Below are 17195 nucleotides of genomic sequence, written 5' to 3'. Positions count from 1 at the left end.
ATATACTCAAAAGGCACATCGACAATGTTTAGCCCATGGTCCAACACCAGAAGACGAATATCCTCCAACTTTAAAAGTAGAAAATCCTTCAGTGACATCTCTGAGGTGTTTAGATCCTTGGGGAGGAGTTGCTTCGACCATAGCCTTTGTAGGTCAGTCAACTTCCGCGCTTGAAGGTAATCCAATAGAGAATGAGCCTGATTTATGAATACTTTAAAACTCCATTTCCTCATATAACTAACTATAGGCTATTTTGGGGTGGTTGTTTGAGGAGGGGTGCCGGAATAACCCACAGTTATTGGGGGGTGGCATAACATTTGTAGCAAACCCCCTTGATAATTACAAACTGGCCACCGGAGGAGGTTGGAATATCGGAGGAGCGAAGCCGCTCTCGTGAGACATCCGCATTTAGCCAAGAGATAATAAGTAGTGAGGATGCAAATTGAGGCTGATTCAAGGATCGATTAATCCAGCACGGCACCTATGAATTAAAATACATTTCCAGAAGAAAACAAACCGGGCTGGCTTTGAGAAAGAGAATCAGTGAAAACTTAAGAGCGCCAGAATTGCATGTACGAGCCCACGACCACCCGAATCCACACGATAGACCGGTACACGTTTAAAGCATTAAACCATAAAGATAAACGAAGCTCCAAACATGCTTGACAAGACGACCAGCATAGCGCACATCATAGGAGCAATACCAAACTCAGGCCGTAAACCTGCGGCAGCACCCGCGCTGGATGTAGGATCAACGCTTCCAGATCCAGGCGTGGCAGTTCCAGAAGATTGTGTCCCCGCATTCTGGCTGCCTTTGCCGGAGAGACCTGGTCCCTCGCCGGGGCCGTCTTTCATAAACTTCTTCGCAGGTTCGGGGATAGCGGGAAGAGACTCGCTGTCAACGTCCCAGTTGGGAGCATTCTTCTTGGGACAAGGGTTGGCACCGCCGGTTGAGTTGTAACCTCCATCGCCTGAAGGATTCTTCGTGCCCTTGAACGCCTTTGCCAACGCTTTGAAGTCGTCGAGTTCCTTTGGTTTGCCTTTGCCAAGCTGGACCAAGCCATAGTTGCTGGGTTCCTGAGAATACTCATAGACGAGACCTCCGGAGTACACAGGTGTCATTTTATCAGAGTACAAGGCCTTGACTTCACCCCAGTCCCGCTTGTTGGTGTTGCAACCGTATTCTGAGAGGAAAAGAGGTAAACCGTAGCCAGTGAAATTCTCGACCTTTTGATCCCATCCAGAAGTGGTGAAAGACGATGGAGAGCACCACGAATAGTCGTTGAAAGCGAAGAAATCGCTTCTCTCGTCATCAGTGCCACAGTTCATATATTGTGCCATTTCAAGACGGTTTGTATCGATATCGGCCTGTGAATGAGGTCAGCACAAAAACCAAAATTCCAAGGTTGACCAGCAGGAAAGAATCAAGTGAGACGCACGGCAGAGTACCCAACTGGAACCTTTCTCAATCCACGGGCTCGAATGAATTGACGAATGTCACGAGTCACGGCCTTAACGTAAGGAGCGGTGTTCGAAGTTTCGCCATCGTTGATAACTTCATTTCCAGAGAAGAATGCCTGAGCGAGATTAGTCGAAGCAACGGGCCACGGGGCTTTACATCTTCATCTCACCAGAGTGTTATCATATTTGGCAAACATTTCGACAGTTGCAAAGGCATTCTGGAGATAGACGTCGTTGTAGGACGCCTTGGGTTCTGGATGGAGTTAGAATTTGTCTCCAGATACCGAAGGAGGTGTCACTCCCACCTTTGCGATTGATCGAGTACTTGGGAGTGTTGACATCAAGAACGAGATAAATCCCAGCATCTGAGAGAGCCTTCATGCACTCATCGTGGTTTTTGGAGTTATCGACAGTATAGATTCGGATTGTGTTGACACCCAATTCCTTGAAGTATTCGATGTCCCGCTTGCAGGTTTCTGTTTCAGCAATTGGGTCCTCAACCTTTGACGAACCACCCTACATGTGGGAGGTTAGACCTTTAGTTACATTAGGAGATATATTGAGTTGTTTGCCACCAACCGGCTGATAGTCACTGTTAGGCAGTCAGTATCAGGTCGCGCAGAAAGGAGTCGGGGTTCAGCCATACAGTCCACGAATATAGAATCGCTCATCGCCTTGGAAGAAGGCTAGCAAGGGAAAACGTTTTCAGTTAGTTAACGTGCTAGAAGATGGCGCGAAAACCGCAACAACATACCGTTGCCTTTGATGGTGATGGCAGGTGTCTTGGAGCCTCTAGCTGTCACCACACCCGCGTAGGCGGATGTAGCTCCCATGGCGGCGGCCGCCACCAAGGAAACGGATGAAGGTTTCATGGTTGGAGATGGATGGGGTCGAGTTCCGCAGCAATATAAGCGCTTAAATCGAACAAGCTGTTGATGAAGGAAGACTTGAATGCAGAAGGGAGATTTACAAGAAAGCAGCGGTAAACAACGGATGGATGATCAACGAAGGCGATGAATTAAAATTGTATATTGACGAAGAAGGCAGAGCAGCGAGCGAGCAGCGGCGGAAGGGCCAAACTGAAAAGAATGGCAGCCTCAGGTCCCTTCCTGCCTTGAGAATTGACGAAGAGAACGGGGATGGAGCGAGAGACAAGGAAGAGAAGCGGTTTGACGAAGAGAGGAGAGTTCAAACGGAGAGGTGGGAATGGCAGTGGTGAAGAGAAAGGAAGAAAGAGAGAAGAGCGCGGGCAGACCAAGGGGAAAAAAGTGGGCAGCGGATCGAGCGACGACGTAATGGCGAACGAAAGGAACGGCGTGTGCGATTGACACGCAGACTGCGCCGTCGCCCAATCGCCTGTCAAAGTCCGCCGCTGCGCTGGTGGAGGGAGAAGCCGATCCGCTCCCGCCATTGGCCCCTGAACCGCTGTCCACGCAGCGATGAACTGGCAAGTCGTCGAAATCAGGGAATGCCGTGTCCACAACTGCTCGGCGGACGCACCGTGGCGATACACCCACGGACGGGCAGTTGGTTGCTGGGTTGCGTGGCGACAACGCCGATTTCTGGGCATGGCAACGCGTAAACAAAGGTGTATTAGGGGATCGATCTTCCGAAACGTTGATTGTGATCGAAACTCGAGAACATGCCTAGTTTCCTGCTTTCCCTCTCTGCCATCCTTTGAGCTAGAGTCCGACATATACATATCGATTCGAGGCCACAATGTCATGCTTTGAGAAGAACTGAATGCCACTCAGGAACACAGATCTCAATTTTCTACAGAGTACGGAGTAATCTGTACAGAGTCCTGCAGCAAAAATCCATTACTCCTTCAGTGCCCGGTTCCCTATGGATGCAGATTAACGGTGCACAAACCGGATCCATCTCACCTTCAGGCGGCCATACTGCCAGTTGTGGGCCAACATCGCTATCTGAATTTATGGGAACTGCAGCTGTGGTATTGAACCACAAGGCCTTTCATCATCAGTTTCTTTCTCTTTTTTTTTTGTATTTCTTTTCCTTTCTTTTAACAGCTATCTCATCTGCAATTGAAGACTGGAAGATTTCTGATCAGGAGAGCCACAAAAAGAGAATTTCATCGTGAAATCGATCTGGTAATTGATTATTAGCCTTGTTCATAACATATATACGCAGTAACATACCTAATCAAGCACTGTTAACTTGTCGACCCTGGCGCTGGATCTCTGACAAAGAGGAGATCTTGGACCTTTGTAACCTTACATCCATTTCATTTCAGAGTACTCTGTAATGTGATCAAAGCTATTCAGGAGGCAGTACAACACAGCACCTATACTGTCTGATGGCGGTTTCAAATGCTGAGAATGGCATGGCTGCTGCGCTCTCTGACTTCAGGCCAACAAAGTCAATCAATTGAGAGATTCATGTCCAACGATCGTACTAAGGCTATGGCAGTGCAGTCTGCTTTGATTCGCTCAATCATTTGGTACCTGCATAACAGATCTCATCCAGCCAGCCTTTCAGACTGAGCACTGTTCCAAGAGCCTGATTGTCGTCGTCTGCAATGCCATTGTGTCTAACACGCTTGCTTGGCACTGGCTGAGATGGTAGGAATCTGTACTCCGTACTCCGCATGGAAATCAATAACCCAAATATCCCAAGATGCTCACTGGGTGGAAGCATTGGGTGTGTTGTGTCAGTTGGGTTCAAAATGTCGAAGTGCTGTTCAATTAACGCTGCCCATGATCTGCGAGACCATGCCAGAATGGTGGTAGCGTGCGTTCCTGGTGTGCTGACGGTCGTGCACATAAACCTACTGTACTCATCGACCCAAAGTGTTTCATAACCAGAAGATCCAGAATTCTCGGGGGCAAAAGCCAAAATCGTCGAGCATACGTAAGCCAAACGCTGCGACTCCAGATCGCTGCACGTCGACTTGCCCGTGTCATTTCCGCCGGGCGGGTGGCGACCCAGCAAGTCCATTCGTGCAAGAAATCACCTCCACATAACCGCCAATCATGGATGAAAATGGGCAGATTGACAGGGGCGCATACACGCGTTCAATGGAAAAGGTTTCCCGCGTCGGCATGCGATAGCTGATCCATGGATCCTTCCGCCGCAAGATGGCCATTTCGTTTCATGAAGAAGCGCAATCGATTAGTTAGTTCATGTCTGCTGTTTCAGCCCGTGGTCTAGAGACAAAGCCGCGGGACATAATCTAACAAAAGACGGCTGATGAGCCCTGGAGTAGGGAGTGCTTTTTCTCCAGAGGAATTGTCCCGGTCCGTCCTCGCATTTGCCCCTTTCAGGGATGAGAGGCCCTTTTACGGACTCAAATACGGAGTACCTCTCTATTTGGTATCCATCGGCTTTGGCATGAAAAGAGGATGCGATATAGTGAAAACCAGCAATTGACTGGCTATGATTGTCTACAGGCATATCCAAAGCAATTTCAAAAAGGCAAGCTAACACGCCACTACCAATGTATCCACACACGTCTAAACACCAGCCGGGGGAATAAGGATGTATATGCATGTAGAAAATCCCAAACCAGTACAACAATAGTGAAGCTCTTGCCGGAGAAAACAGCAAAAGGGCATTTTATCCGCAGCCTGAGAACGAACCCGCCGAGCAATATGAAAACAACGCTCTCAAAAAAAGGAAAAATAATCGAAAGATTTCTATGAGGCATCCTCAATATAATTCGCCGGGACACACTTCGTCACTCCGCCTTTCTCAACGTCCGCCCATCCATTCCCACTGTCGCGGTTGATAAGCACAAACTTATCGCCCTCAGTCATGCTCCATTCTGCCTCCGTACGTGCTTCGTAGTCATACAGTGCGACTACGTACTGCAATTTTTTAGCACCACGCTTGGGAGCAACAGCAGGACCACGGCGTTTATGTGCGAGGCTATTTGCCAGTGATGTGCTCGATACGGAATACATGGATTCAGGACGACCCTCCGGCTCCTGGGATGCAGTCGACTCAACATAGGATGCTGGGATAAGACCCGTGGAAGAGCCGGTGCGAACACGCATCCAGCCTGAGCCGTCTGTAAAGACACGATCGAGTTAGCCTGGCTACCAAGGAATAACGTTATACACACAAACGGGGCTATTTACCATCGGGCTCGACAATGACAACATCCTGTCCCTCGTCAACGCTTATCTCATCCTCTCCGTTGGCTTGATAAGGGTAAAGCATTTTCCCTCGTGGCTCGGAGGGTCTTGAAGCAGTGCCACCGTTTGAAATTGGCGGTGGTGCGCTTACATATTGATCCGGTGGGGGAGCCACGATTCGATGCTTCCTTAATGCAGTGGGCTTCTGGGCTGGTGACACTGTAGCAGGTAATTCTGTAGGCCCAGTATCGGTGGTTTGACTAGACAAGGCCGATGTCGACCTAGTAGCGCTCGCTGCGTATCCTGAACTCAGTGAATTCATCGTATCCCGGCGGCTCAATGCCGGTAATTCAGCCGTACTGGATGTTGTCGTTGCAGCTTTATACGGGCGAGTCTCATTGGCAGCCTCTTGCCGCTCTGCTTTTAACTTCTTCTTCTCCTCCTTGGATTGCTCTCCCGGGCATTCTGCCGGAACTTTCATCTCACATTTGCTGTGACATGTATATCCGCAATCTCGGCAATCGAATCCCTTTGCAGAAAGGCCCCAGATTCGTTCGCCACAAAGGTCGCAGTTAGTAGGGATCTTGAACGTCTGTGGCCTAAAGTTATGATTCTTTGCTCCAAGCGACAAATCCCCTACAACTGAAGTAATAGTTGATGTTTCTACTTCAGCTGTTAATTGTTTGCGGTTAAATTGGTGTAGGTCTTCTTGCATCGAGAATATAGCACGGACAACCTCTACCTCATCCCGCTTGTCCTTGCCATCCCGGATACTTTGACGAACTCTCTTCGCGTTTTCAACTTCCCTTCGCTTCTTATCGGCTTCTCCTTTCATTTCTTTCATCTGGGATTTGCTTTTGGTCAGGAGATTCCGAAGGAAGATCTTCGCAGCTTCGTCTATCACCATAGTAGCATCGTCGTGCCAGACTGGGCTCGGTTCGAACTGCATGTCCTGTGGTTCCTGCCAGTTCGCAACATTGTGCCGGATAAACATCATAGAATCAAGTTTGGGGTCGTTTCGGGGGATCTCAGAGATGACGTGAGCAATCTGTTCGTCAGTTTTGGATATTAATGATTTTTCTAATTGCGCGGCAAGTGTCCAGATTGAATTGAGCTTGGCCACTCGAGTCTCGTTAAGGTCTTGTAGACCCTGCGAACGCATGTTAGCTCGAGCGGATAGAGACAAGTGTAAACGAACTACCCACGTCAAGTAATTCAGGAACATATTCATAGTAGTATCTTTCTTTAAGCTTGTTTGTGACATTAATGGCAATCAGGTAGGTGTTCTATTGCAAGTCAGCCATGTTCCGCTTTCCCCGAATGGATATTAGATACCTTTACGTTATTCATCTCCAAAAGCTGTTGCTGATAGGCATTTTGTGCCTTTGCTTTTCCATGGTCGAATGCGGATTCCATTTTCTTGCGCCGATTTTCCACTTCCTGACAAACTCCGTCATATTTCCCTTTAACCTTCTTTAAATCATTATAAGAGGAGTCCCTTTCTTTTTCCAGTTTGCCAGACCATTCGCCGTGATTCTTGCGGAGCTCTTCGTACTTAACAGCTATTTGTTTCAAGGGTTCGGCGATACGAAATTCAAGATCCGCTCCAAACTTGTTGCGTTCCGCTGCTTGGGCTTCGATAGCAGATAGCTGCGTCGTCCACGTTGTCAAGGAAGCAGATTCAAGCGAGCCGGGTGTCATCGCAGGGGTATCCCCTACGCTGAGGCTGCTTGACTTCTTTGACTTGCGGTCGTGGTATTTTCGACATAGTGCCGTCAGCTTCGATGCGTATTCCTTCTCTATGGCACTGCGCTCTCGGTAGAACTGTTGAATCTCATCCAGCCAGCTGATACCGTTTGAGACCTAGGAAGCGGGTTTAGTCCCTGCATTGGAGGGGTTACTTCAGGGGAAGGGTTGCCAGACGGAGTTGATTTCCACGTACCCAGGCATTGACGGGCTTAAAGGCATCCTGTACACGAATCAGTCTTTCTACCCTGATGCTAAAACATAACCAGAAACTACATACCCTTAGCTCGGCGCCAAAATGGGGGTCAACTTCAGCCTGAGACATTTCTCCGTATGGAGTACAGCTTCTCAAGATTCCCTTTCCCCACGCAGCAAATGCTCGGCCAGGATACTTCAAGTCCGGATGGCTAGATCAGCACAGCGAGAAGCATGTACTGTGACGTGGGAATGAGATATCGGGTGCGTCTGTCATTGCGTCTCAGCCGCCCACCAGTTTACCTTTACCCCGTCATCGATGAAGCCGCAGAAGTGGGCACAAGCCATTGTACCCTAACCGTATTAGGTTTAGCCTATTTTGTTTACTCTCGGACAATACTTTCTCCATAACTAGTGAGGTTCTGACCTCGAGGTCAGTTCTCGATCCCTGCCGGCCATCGTGTCGCCCACGCATCACTGGCCTGTCGAACTACCTACTCCAGACCTCAGTCGCTGCTGCGGAAGACCAGGCATTTCGGCGCCTAAGCCTTTTTAGGAAAAGCTTCAATTGGAGTGTGTTTATCTACTATACCATAAACGGTAAGACGCGGAATTCCCTGATTAACTGTATCAAGACTAGCCTTTGCTTACTTAATTCAGATGATTGGTGACTCAGCAAGGTATCGCGGGGAGAATGTGAAGGTGGGCGTGACAGTGCAGAGCAGAGCAAAATCCGTGCAGACCAGTGAACACTGGCAGCAGTAGAGGCAGGATTCTCTTCTGCTCTTGTTTAATTCTTTTGTGCCACGCGTCCTCCCTGTGAAAACTCTTCCTTTAGCCTAATTTCTTCCCTTTCTCTGTGTGAATCCGTACTGTACTCCAATCATACTGACAGGGTCGTCCCCCCATCCTCCTCTATCTTCATATTTGTGAGCCTCCCCGGGCAGATTTTCTGGGCCACTTCCCATTCTTGTTATTTGGTTGTCTGCGAGTTTCAATACTTACCAACGAATCAGGTCAAACTCCGCTTGTTCACGCCAGTATGGCGTCTGAAAACACAACAGAAACACCCAGTGTACCAGCTGGCGGGCCACTTGCAGCTCGGATCTCCAGACCAGAGGGCGATGCCAACCCACCTTCTACCGGTATGCATAATTGAGAGAAAGAGCCTTTTTTTTTTTTTTTTTTTTTTTTTTTTATAACACATCAAGAAGCCAAGTTAACAGTACTCCTAGAGGCAGAGAAGCCGGCCGCTGAGGATGATTCCGGAAAAGGCCCTTCGATCCCACAAGTGGACGGAGCTTCAGAGGATCAGCGTGGCTCTGAATTACAGGATTCCGAATTTGACGTCAATGTCAAGCTGAGCGATTTGCAAGCGGATCCGAATAACCCCCTCTATTCCATCAAGTCGTTTGAGGAGCTAGGCCTGTAAGGCAGCATCGTGTTTATACCCGCGATGTTTCATAGGAGCTGACATATTTTCGCTCCTTTTAGAGCGGAACCTATTCAAATGGGGCTGTCCAAGATGAACTTCCGTCGTCCTTCCAAGATTCAGGAGAGAGCCTTACCGCTTCTCATGGCAAACCCTCCGACAAACATGATCGCCCAATCGCAATCTGGTACCGGAAAGACAGCAGCGTTCGTTTTGAATATCCTTAGTCGCCTCGAGTTGACCCCGGAGAAGCAGAAATCCCCCCAAGCCTTAGTTCTTGCACCGAGTCGAGAACTGGCAAGACAAATTGTTGGAGTCATTCAAGCAATGGGAACATTTGTCGAAGGACTCTTTGTGGCGACCGCTGTTCCCATGGAAATGAATCGCAATCAAAGGGTCGAAGCATCCATAGTCGTTGGCACGCCTGGAACTGTTCAAGACCTCATTAAGAAGAGACTATTCAACACACAGCATCTCAGAGTTTTGGTCTTGGATGAGGCAGACAATATGTTGGATCAGCAAGGTCTTGGTGATCAATGCATTAGAGTGAAAAGGTACCTACACTCTATATTTATTTAGATTCTGGAATAATCTAACCTTTCACAGTTTGCTGCCAAGAACAATTCAGGTCGTCCTGTTTTCCGCAACCTTCCCTGACTTTGTTGTTCGGTATGCACATAAATTCGCGCCGAATTCAAACCAACTGACGCTTAAACACGAGGAACTTACCGTTGAAGGCATTAAACAACTCTACTTGGATTGTGAATCAGATGAGCATAAGTATGAAATTTTGGTTAAGTTCTATGGACTGCTTACAATTGGATCTTCTATCATTTTTGTCAAGGTATTTTGCCTCTGCCATTCAGCCTATGGCTTCTTGCATGTCTAACTGTTTTGTAGACACGTGCTTCAGCTGCGGAGATCGAGCGACGTATGGTGGCAGAAGGTCATACAGTAGTTTCTTTGACCGGTGGTATCGAAGGACAAAAGCGCGATGAAATCATCGATCGCTTCCGCAATGGCACAGCGAAGGTCCTCATAACGACCAATGTTTTAGCTCGAGGAATTGACGTGTCCACTGTTTCAATGGTTATCAACTATGTATGTCTCCGCCAATCACCCAGATCGCGGCGCATATGCTAACGATCTCCGCTAATTATAGGATATTCCGGAACTACACCTTCCTGGGGCAGCTCGCCGCATGGCGGATGCACAAACCTACCTTCACCGCATCGGACGTACTGGCCGCTTCGGACGCGTTGGTGTGGCCGTGTCATTCGTTTCTAACCAGGAGGAATGGCAAATGCTCCAGGATATCCAGAAATACTTCAGCACCAACATCGAGCGCGTTGATACCCGAGATTGGGACGATGTGGAGAAGAAGGTCAAGAAAATAATTAAGCCTTCTGCCGTTGCCCGTTAACTCCAACTTGACGGCTATAAATTTTGTCAATTTTCATATGCTTTTCTTCTATCTAGGCGGCTTATGGACATGGGTTGATATGATCGGAATGGATTCTCAGAAATAATTCGAAAAGAAGGTTAATATTGGTTTCTATGCAATTACAATGAGAATGATATGCTGCATTTTCGATATGATCGCGCGCTGGATACAGCATCATAACTGCCTCGTGGCGTACCGGTTTTGTCCAAAGATCTCGCTTTTCCATTTGCTCGATGTTGCAAGCTTCGGCATGTATGTACATTCCCATCGTGTGGGGGTCGGTGTTAAAAGGGCGTTGGATCGATGGCCAATCGATTTTTGTCTCTTTGAAGGCCACCAACCTTTCAGGGAACCGGCTAAGTTCAGTGCTAAACCTGTAGACTTACGACTGGGAGGGCTCTTGTTTCTCCCAAACTTGTTAATGTGCCTTCGCCAGCTGAGTTCAAGGCCTCGAAGCAAATTGTGCTGAGACGACTCTGCGGAGAAAACAGAGTTTACTGGTGCCCTGGATAAATTCCCGCAAGAGCTACTGTAAAAGCAAGCATAGTCCTGCAAGCGCAATCCTATTGAATTTGATCTCAGGGTAATGACATATATGCGAATGCGAATAACGAAAGGATATACTGCTCGTTAGTTACGATATGCCCCTGATAAAATCAACAAGAGAATCGGAAGTAATCCTCCATCAAACAAAGCCCGAAACTCATTGTAGAGGACTATGTAAGGGTATCCCAGCAATTTCCGCATCATACTGAGCCCGGAAACTGAAAATGAAATGTGAACTTAGTGCATCCTATGGATGGGATATGGCAAGCAGAACGGCTCGAGCAGCAATGGCCAGTGTCCAAGCAGCAGACCGGTGTTTCGTCGGGACAACACCTCTTGATGCAGGAGCGGCAGCGCTTTTTCTCAAGAGGACCAGCCGCTAGCTCTGATCTGGGGAGCACTGTAGGGTTCACCCTGGGGATACTAAATGATGGGTCTGGTAGGCATGCTGGCTCGACCAGACACATCGATGCCAGAATGAAAGAGTAAAACGCATAGGTAGTCCACCGCATTTCGTTCTCGAGTAGAAGGAATCTGATATTATTGTAAATCTGTGCTCTCTGAGGGTTAGCCACTTTTGCATCGTCAGCCCGAATACATATCAGTAAAGGGGGTCCCTGCTTGTTTAGTTCATAGTCTCTAAACATGAGTGATGGAATGTTGAGAAAAAAGCTCTTTCTGCTAACGCCGCAGACTCGTTTTATATACAGAGTACTCACATGTTCCCAAAAGCTGGCTGCAGGCTGCACAAAATATATAATGTTGGTGCGAACCGTCGCGTCGGCCTGGCCACTAAGGCTTGCGTCAACTGATTCACGAATAACTTCTTCTCCTCAGGAATTTTGCTATTGCTATCATCAAACAGCAGTATTGGAGTATATACTCCGGGAATTGGCTGAAAGGAAAGTATCCTAAGCACACTTGCCTCCCTAGTTCAAGCTAGAATCTTTGTCCCTACTGCATTGTACTCCGTATAGTACCACAGATTTAAGGGCACAACAAAACCCTGATGTTCGCACCCAGACCTTTATTCTGTTTGTATCCACTCCACTGTTGGGGTCATTTTCAATGTAAACAAAGAACCAGTGTCAACTGTTAGTTACATTGCTTCAACGCGGTGATTCTGGACCATCCCTTCGAAGGCTCGAGCTGCCTCCGATGACGACATGAAGTCTAGTGCTCCCCCAATGACTCTGGCAGCATTGCTACACATTCATTTTTTTTTTTTTTTTTTTTTTTTTTTTTTTTTTTTTTTTTTTTTTTTTTTGGGGGGGGGGAGGGGTGAGAGGGGATCGGGATCAGCCTGACACACCGAGCAATTGTAGGACAAGAGATGGCTCTCAATCACAGTGAGGAGCAAGGAAGACATGACCGCAGTCAGGCATAGTATCATCTGAATAAGCCTCGCTTTGCAAGCTTCTTCCCAAACAAATCATGGAAGATGACCGCAGTCATCGTCGTGGTTAACAGCTTGACTGCAAATGTGGTTTTAGGAAGCAATTCAATGACATGAGCATGGATGAAAGTACCAGGGAGTCTCTTCAGGATAACCCTAGCATTGGAACGATGATGTTTTCCTGACAATATCTTGGTCCAATATGTAATTCATTGAATTTATAGTGCCACTCCTGAGGCTGCAGAGTAGCTGGGCGACTGGAGCGTATAAAGTTTTGTTCAAGAGAAATTTACCCAAAATTCAAATGCACCAGCAATCTCAAGACACAAGGTTTAGGCCTCAGCTCTGTAAATTTGGTGCAAGGTATATGTATATCCGACATCTGTGGTTGGAACGGGGATATTGTAAACTGGCACTAAAGAACTACAAAGGTTTTAAACATTGACACGATATCTATTCCGGGGCGGAGGGGGTACTCATGAAAACCCAGTGGTTGTCTCATGACACGAGTATATCGGCGGAAGATTTGGAATTCTGAATCTGCGAAATTTTTCAATAATCTGACCTCTTTATTTCCGTTCATTAGGGACAGGCTTCGCGATCATGAGCCCCAATAAGGAGTTAGCAACTTCGGCCGCCGCAAGCACCGTCGTCTCGCCTGTTGTGTCATAAACGGGAGCGACTTCCACTACATCTCCACCAATGACGCGAAGCCCGCTTAGGCCATCCAGAATAGTGAGCAGCTCTCGGGTGGAGAAACCACCGGGTTCAGCAGTGCCAGTTGCTGTTGAGTCGGATTAGTCGGAATGACTTAAAGCGCACAACGGAAATTGGAGAATGGCCATGCTTACCTGGTGCGAAGGCGGGATCAAGGACGTCAATATCAACGCTGATATACACATTGTCTGACCCAACACGGTTCTTGATCTTTTCAATGATCCCCGATGCGCCGATCATATCTATGTCGCGGGCGGTAACGATGTCAAAACCGCAGCGGACATCATTTCGAAGATCGCCTTTTTCTCGGACGAGGGGAGCACGAATGCCGACGTGAATTGAGTTATTTTGAACAAGTCCCTAGCATGAGTGTAAGTTTGCTATACCTGCGATGGCAATGCACATGCTTACTTCTTCATGGGCAATATGTAAGAAGGTGCCGTGGTTTACGCCCCTGCGCTGAATTAGTCATTGTCAACTATAGACAAGCAGAGAACTGAGACCTACGCGTAGCTAGAAACTCCACCCCCTGATCCAAATAAATTGGACAATGATCAGCGATTTGATGCACATAAAGGGTTTAATATGCCATACCTAAGACCTCCGGATCCCAAGTGTCTGAATGAACAAGTTAGCAAAGTTGTTTGAATCAATTAGCCTAGGTTTTACAGATAACTAACATACCGATGTGGCTATCGAAATGAACGACAGACACCGGTCCCCATTTCTCGTATGTCGACCGTAATGCGGAAAGAGTTGTTGTGTGGTCACCTCCAAGGGTAATGATTCTTGGAACAGAGGAAACATCTGTTGTGTTTGCTATCCGTGATGAGACGACCTAGATGGAGTGAGTATGGGTATCTCCAGGGAGCTGGTCAAGAGGGATTACCTTGTGAGCTTTATCAAGTTGCTTCAACGCGATAGTATTGTCCAAAAATGTGAGCGGCGCATCGCCACAGTCAACGATCTTTGCCCAGCTACGGAGGTTATTTACTCCACTATACACGCTCCAGGCGGAACCCGCTCTCATTCTCGCTGAGCCCCGGCGGATACCTCCAGGTCCGTATCTTGCTCCTGGCCGAGCAGTTACAGCCTGATTGGATCGTCAACGGATTTGACTTTCATATCAGACGGGTTGTGACTTAGGAAATGCACCATACCGTGTCGAATGGAGCTCCCAGTATGGCAATATCATATTTTTCTTTCTCTGCCTCGCCATCTATGAAGCAGTTCACATATGGGACATGAGCGAACGTTGATAGCCCGGAAAACTGGCTCCCAGTCACAATATCGATATCATCAGCTACACCGTCATTGCTGAGAGATGCCTGCCCTGTCACCTCGTGGATTGGAGGAAAGACTATATTCCTTGCAACACTACCTGTGCTGAACAGGAGCAAAGGTAATCCAGGGAAAAAGCGCATATTGGCAGAGGTTCGGCCAATTCCCACTGTAATCGACAACAAAAGAACTGGAATAACGATGAGAAAGTTGCACCGCAAAGGGTCCAACGCTGATTTATGTAAAATTCCTCGGAGCTACCCCCACAAAGAACCCACTCGCCCCAACGCGCCCGTCTCCTTGGGATGAACGGGTTGGTGGAGTTATGACGAGAAATATGGGTGGGGCTCGCACGCGAGGCCTGGCGGCGGAACAGCGGCAGTGCCCCGGCATGCTGACAGAGGATATTGGTCCTAATATCGGATGACCGGTGCAGAGAAGCTTTGACATGGTTTTAGCTCGGGGTTTTTCTTTTTTCATCTTTTGCTGGGGGAGGGTCGGCTACTCCGCAGTTGGTTCGGTAACCGCCCGGTTAAACGGTCGGCACGGAGTAACTCTAATTCCGGATAACATGTGGGGCAAATCAGCCATCGTGGCACGTGACTCCGACGTTATCGCGTGGCAAACAATTTCGACGCCATCCCGCAGAGTAAGGCTTGATGTACTGATTTCAATTGAAAAAGTATCCGGTCAATAAAGATGGTGCGATAGCTCTAGATCTCTCATCATCCGAGAATCCCATACTGATCGTTTCATGTGGTCCCTTCCGGAGTAGCCTCATGCCGATTCGTCCTACTTCGAACCGGGGCTTTCGAAGGCGGAGGTCTATGCTCAGGTTCTCCAGCAAGCGCAAGGCCTGACTGAGGGACAGCGGAACTGGGTACATATACTCCACTTTCTGTTCGGCAAACAATTGGATCTCAATTGAAATTCGGAACGCTTTTGTACGATAAAGATATCCTATGCTGACTTCGTCCTAATAAAATATTTCGTCCTAGGTGAGGTGAGGAAACGCATAAAACTATTGATTTCCAGTTTTCAATGACTTGTGGGATTTGGAAAGCTTATTTTCCAAGCAACCTTGCAAGTGTCTCTTCCCTCCTCTGGCACGCCTATGCAAGTCTCCCCGCTCCCTCCAATGCCGTGAATTGGGCTGGTTTCTACGTCCGGAAAGATAAGTCGCCATCATCGGGAGTTTCCACCGCAAGCGATGCGAAGAATATTCTTCTCCTTGGCCCGTTCCACGGTAAACCGGCGTGTCAGTTGATACCATTCGGACGCGGGGTCTGCGGTACCGCAGCGTCGAAACGGGAGACGGTGATTGTCTCCGATGTATTGGAGTGGGAGGGACACATCGCGTGCGATGCGGATAGCAGGAGTGAAATTGTTGTGCCTATAGTCGTCGATGGAGAAGTGAGTATTGATCAAGCCTTGCTCTGCTCTTGCGGCAGAAGGCCTCTTTTCTTTTATGGAATTACTGGCTGATAACCGACTGTGTCTATTTTACGGCTCGCACCGAAGACGCTGGCTTTGATAGATATAGATTGCACGCAACCATCTGGCTTCGACGAGATAGATAAGAAAGGTCTGGAGCATTTAGCGAAATTGCTGGCAGAAAACTGCGACTGGTGAATGATGGTAATGCGATTGGTGACATAGAATATAAGCCTGCTTGTCACATTGATGGTGTGCCACATTGTTAATATTCTGGTGATTGTTTCAGACTCAGGACAGAGAGGAAACTATCTCCTCAAATGCAATCTCAGCAAGTCAACACAGGTACAGTACACCTGCTTTGCCAAGAACCTAGTTAGACTAAATTACCATGGCTCCACCTAACATAATTCATCCCCGAGCGAGACACCAAAATATACTCTGTACATACAAATTTAAACTTTTTGCTCTCTTATATCTCAACAACATTGTTGAATATAGACTTTAGAATTTACATGTAAAGCATACATTGCCTGCAAACTCCTTACATGAATGAACAACACTCACAAGGGCTGAGAGCTGCTCACGAGATGCTAAGTCATATGCTTGCGAGCACACATAAAAGGCAGCCACTGTGCGAACCTCTTAAAGGAGGCCAGTGGCAATCTTGTCTACAGTCATACACAGTTGCTAGAAGAATATAAGACTTTTACCTTGTGTATTCCTTTCCACATACAATTCCTACTAGAGATCCATTGTCACGCTGATCCGCGAAGTATGATCCTCACAGATCTGGATCATTATCATTCTTAAAGAGAAATCTAGTATATATAGAGAAGAGTATTGGAGAGAGAGGTGATCCTTGAGGAATTCCAATATTTAAAGATACCTTTTCATGTTGTTTCTCACCATCAAAGACCAGTTAGATTTTTCTTGTTTTCATAAAAGAAGAAATCCATTTAGCTAGTGATTTAGGTAGTTGTAAATCTTTGTTGATGTTACGCGACGGGAGTTGCCAATATAAATATCAGAAAATATCAACAATATCAAGAAGTGCAGTCAACAATGTGGGAGAATCAAGTGTGGAACCCTGAATCAAAGATGCAATGTAGATCAACCTTAATTCAACAACATGCCTACCCACGACCCAACCAAAGGCACGAAAGTGAAAGAAAACCGATTCCATAACGGCCATCCAGCTAAAAGGAACCCCAAGTTATCCCAATCCACATTTGCTGATGAGGATGCTAGACGCGTACGCGTTGGGAAAACCGATCGACTAGGTGATTGATTACATTAAGCAGAAGCTCTAAGGGGAGTATCTTTCATGAAATTACCCTCTTGTCTTGTAGTTTGAGACATGGCATCCTTTCTAGGTGAATAGACTATTTTGTCTGATGATGGCTAGGCCAAGAACACTGTCCGGGGTTAGGTGTTCTATAAGGT

General features: G+C 47.4%; 5 protein-coding genes across 5 annotated transcripts; 2 read left to right on the top strand and 3 right to left on the bottom strand.

Moving 5' to 3' along the window:
• Positions 1-414: 414 nt before the first annotated feature.
• Positions 415-2333, bottom strand: GEL1 (beta-glucanosyltransferase; the record flags this gene model as incomplete). The annotated part of the gene is made up of 7 exons (XM_003066700.2): positions 415-1368; positions 1440-1577; positions 1632-1714; positions 1767-1977; positions 2041-2053; positions 2108-2147; positions 2216-2333. 7 exons carry the CDS (start codon positions 2331-2333, stop codon positions 628-630), a joined length of 1344 nt encoding a protein of 447 aa, XP_003066746.1. The 3' UTR covers positions 415-627.
• Positions 2334-4824: 2491 nt separating this feature from the next.
• On the bottom strand, positions 4825-7795 carry D8B26_005054 (uncharacterized protein). Its single transcript, XM_066124697.1, has 6 exons — positions 7585-7795; positions 7482-7527; positions 6894-7421; positions 6764-6844; positions 5562-6708; positions 4825-5491 (listed from the first exon to the last, which is right to left on the bottom strand). The coding sequence occupies exons 2-6, from the start codon at positions 7524-7526 to the stop codon at positions 5118-5120; spliced, it is 2175 nt and encodes a 724-aa protein (XP_065980778.1). The 5' UTR covers position 7527; positions 7585-7795; the 3' UTR covers positions 4825-5117.
• A 389-nt stretch (positions 7796-8184) lies between these two features.
• DBP5 (RNA helicase required for poly(A+) mRNA export) lies at positions 8185-10733 on the top strand. Its single transcript, XM_003066702.2, has 7 exons — positions 8185-8428; positions 8516-8644; positions 8735-8927; positions 8994-9485; positions 9538-9775; positions 9832-10032; positions 10094-10733. The coding sequence occupies exons 2-7, from the start codon at positions 8542-8544 to the stop codon at positions 10352-10354; spliced, it is 1488 nt and encodes a 495-aa protein (XP_003066748.1). The 5' UTR covers positions 8185-8428; positions 8516-8541; the 3' UTR covers positions 10355-10733.
• A 1942-nt stretch (positions 10734-12675) lies between these two features.
• On the bottom strand, positions 12676-14642 carry D8B26_005052 (uncharacterized protein). Its single transcript, XM_003066703.2, has 8 exons — positions 14195-14642; positions 13924-14127; positions 13719-13872; positions 13629-13652; positions 13542-13563; positions 13446-13488; positions 13169-13394; positions 12676-13101 (listed from the first exon to the last, which is right to left on the bottom strand). The coding sequence occupies exons 1-8, from the start codon at positions 14456-14458 to the stop codon at positions 12887-12889; spliced, it is 1152 nt and encodes a 383-aa protein (XP_003066749.1). The 5' UTR covers positions 14459-14642; the 3' UTR covers positions 12676-12886.
• Positions 14643-14964: 322 nt separating this feature from the next.
• Positions 14965-16196, top strand: D8B26_005051 (uncharacterized protein). Its single transcript, XM_066124696.1, has 4 exons — positions 14965-15017; positions 15091-15195; positions 15314-15728; positions 15837-16196. Exons 3-4 carry the CDS (start codon positions 15357-15359, stop codon positions 15945-15947), a joined length of 483 nt encoding a protein of 160 aa, XP_065980777.1. The 5' UTR covers positions 14965-15017; positions 15091-15195; positions 15314-15356; the 3' UTR covers positions 15948-16196.
• The last annotated feature ends 999 nt before the right edge of the window (positions 16197-17195 follow it).

This window comes from Coccidioides posadasii, chromosome 3, assembly GCF_018416015.2.
Source record: "Coccidioides posadasii str. Silveira chromosome 3, complete sequence".
NCBI classification, from domain to species: Eukaryota; Fungi; Ascomycota; class Eurotiomycetes; order Onygenales; family Onygenaceae; genus Coccidioides; species Coccidioides posadasii.
Note: the sequence above shows the minus strand (reverse complement) of the source record. Positions and strands in the feature narration are given on the sequence as shown.

Excerpts from the sequence above, each read along its gene's own strand:
- D8B26_005054 (XM_066124697.1), bottom strand. The coding sequence starts at position 7,526 with ATGCCTTTAAGCCCGTCAATGCCTGGGTACGTGGAAATCAACTCC. Across the intron at positions 6,845-6,893 it reads TGGAGATGAATAACGTAAAG|AACACCTACCTGATTGCCAT; the intron begins GTATCTAATATC and ends GACTTGCAATAG. Across the intron at positions 6,709-6,763 it reads ATGTTCCTGAATTACTTGAC|GGTCTACAAGACCTTAACGA; the intron begins GTGGGTAGTTCG and ends ATGCGTTCGCAG.
- DBP5 (XM_003066702.2), top strand. The coding sequence starts at position 8,542 with ATGGCGTCTGAAAACACAACAGAAACACCCAGTGTACCAGCTGGCGGG. Across the intron at positions 9,486-9,537 it reads CAATGCATTAGAGTGAAAAG|TTTGCTGCCAAGAACAATTC; the intron begins GTACCTACACTC and ends AACCTTTCACAG. Across the intron at positions 10,033-10,093 it reads TTTCAATGGTTATCAACTAT|GATATTCCGGAACTACACCT; the intron begins GTATGTCTCCGC and ends CGCTAATTATAG.
- D8B26_005052 (XM_003066703.2), bottom strand. The coding sequence starts at position 14,458 with ATGCGCTTTTTCCCTGGATTACCTTTGCTCCTGTTCAGCACAGGTAGT. Across the intron at positions 13,564-13,628 it reads TTGGGATCCGGAGGTCTTAG|GGGGTGGAGTTTCTAGCTAC; the intron begins GTATGGCATATT and ends TATTTGGATCAG. Across the intron at positions 13,489-13,541 it reads GGTGGAGTTTCTAGCTACGC|GGGCGTAAACCACGGCACCT; the intron begins GTAGGTCTCAGT and ends AATTCAGCGCAG.
- D8B26_005051 (XM_066124696.1), top strand. The coding sequence starts at position 15,357 with ATGACTTGTGGGATTTGGAAAGCTTATTTTCCAAGCAACCTTGCAAGT. Across the intron at positions 15,729-15,836 it reads CTATAGTCGTCGATGGAGAA|ACGCTGGCTTTGATAGATAT; the intron begins GTGAGTATTGAT and ends CTCGCACCGAAG.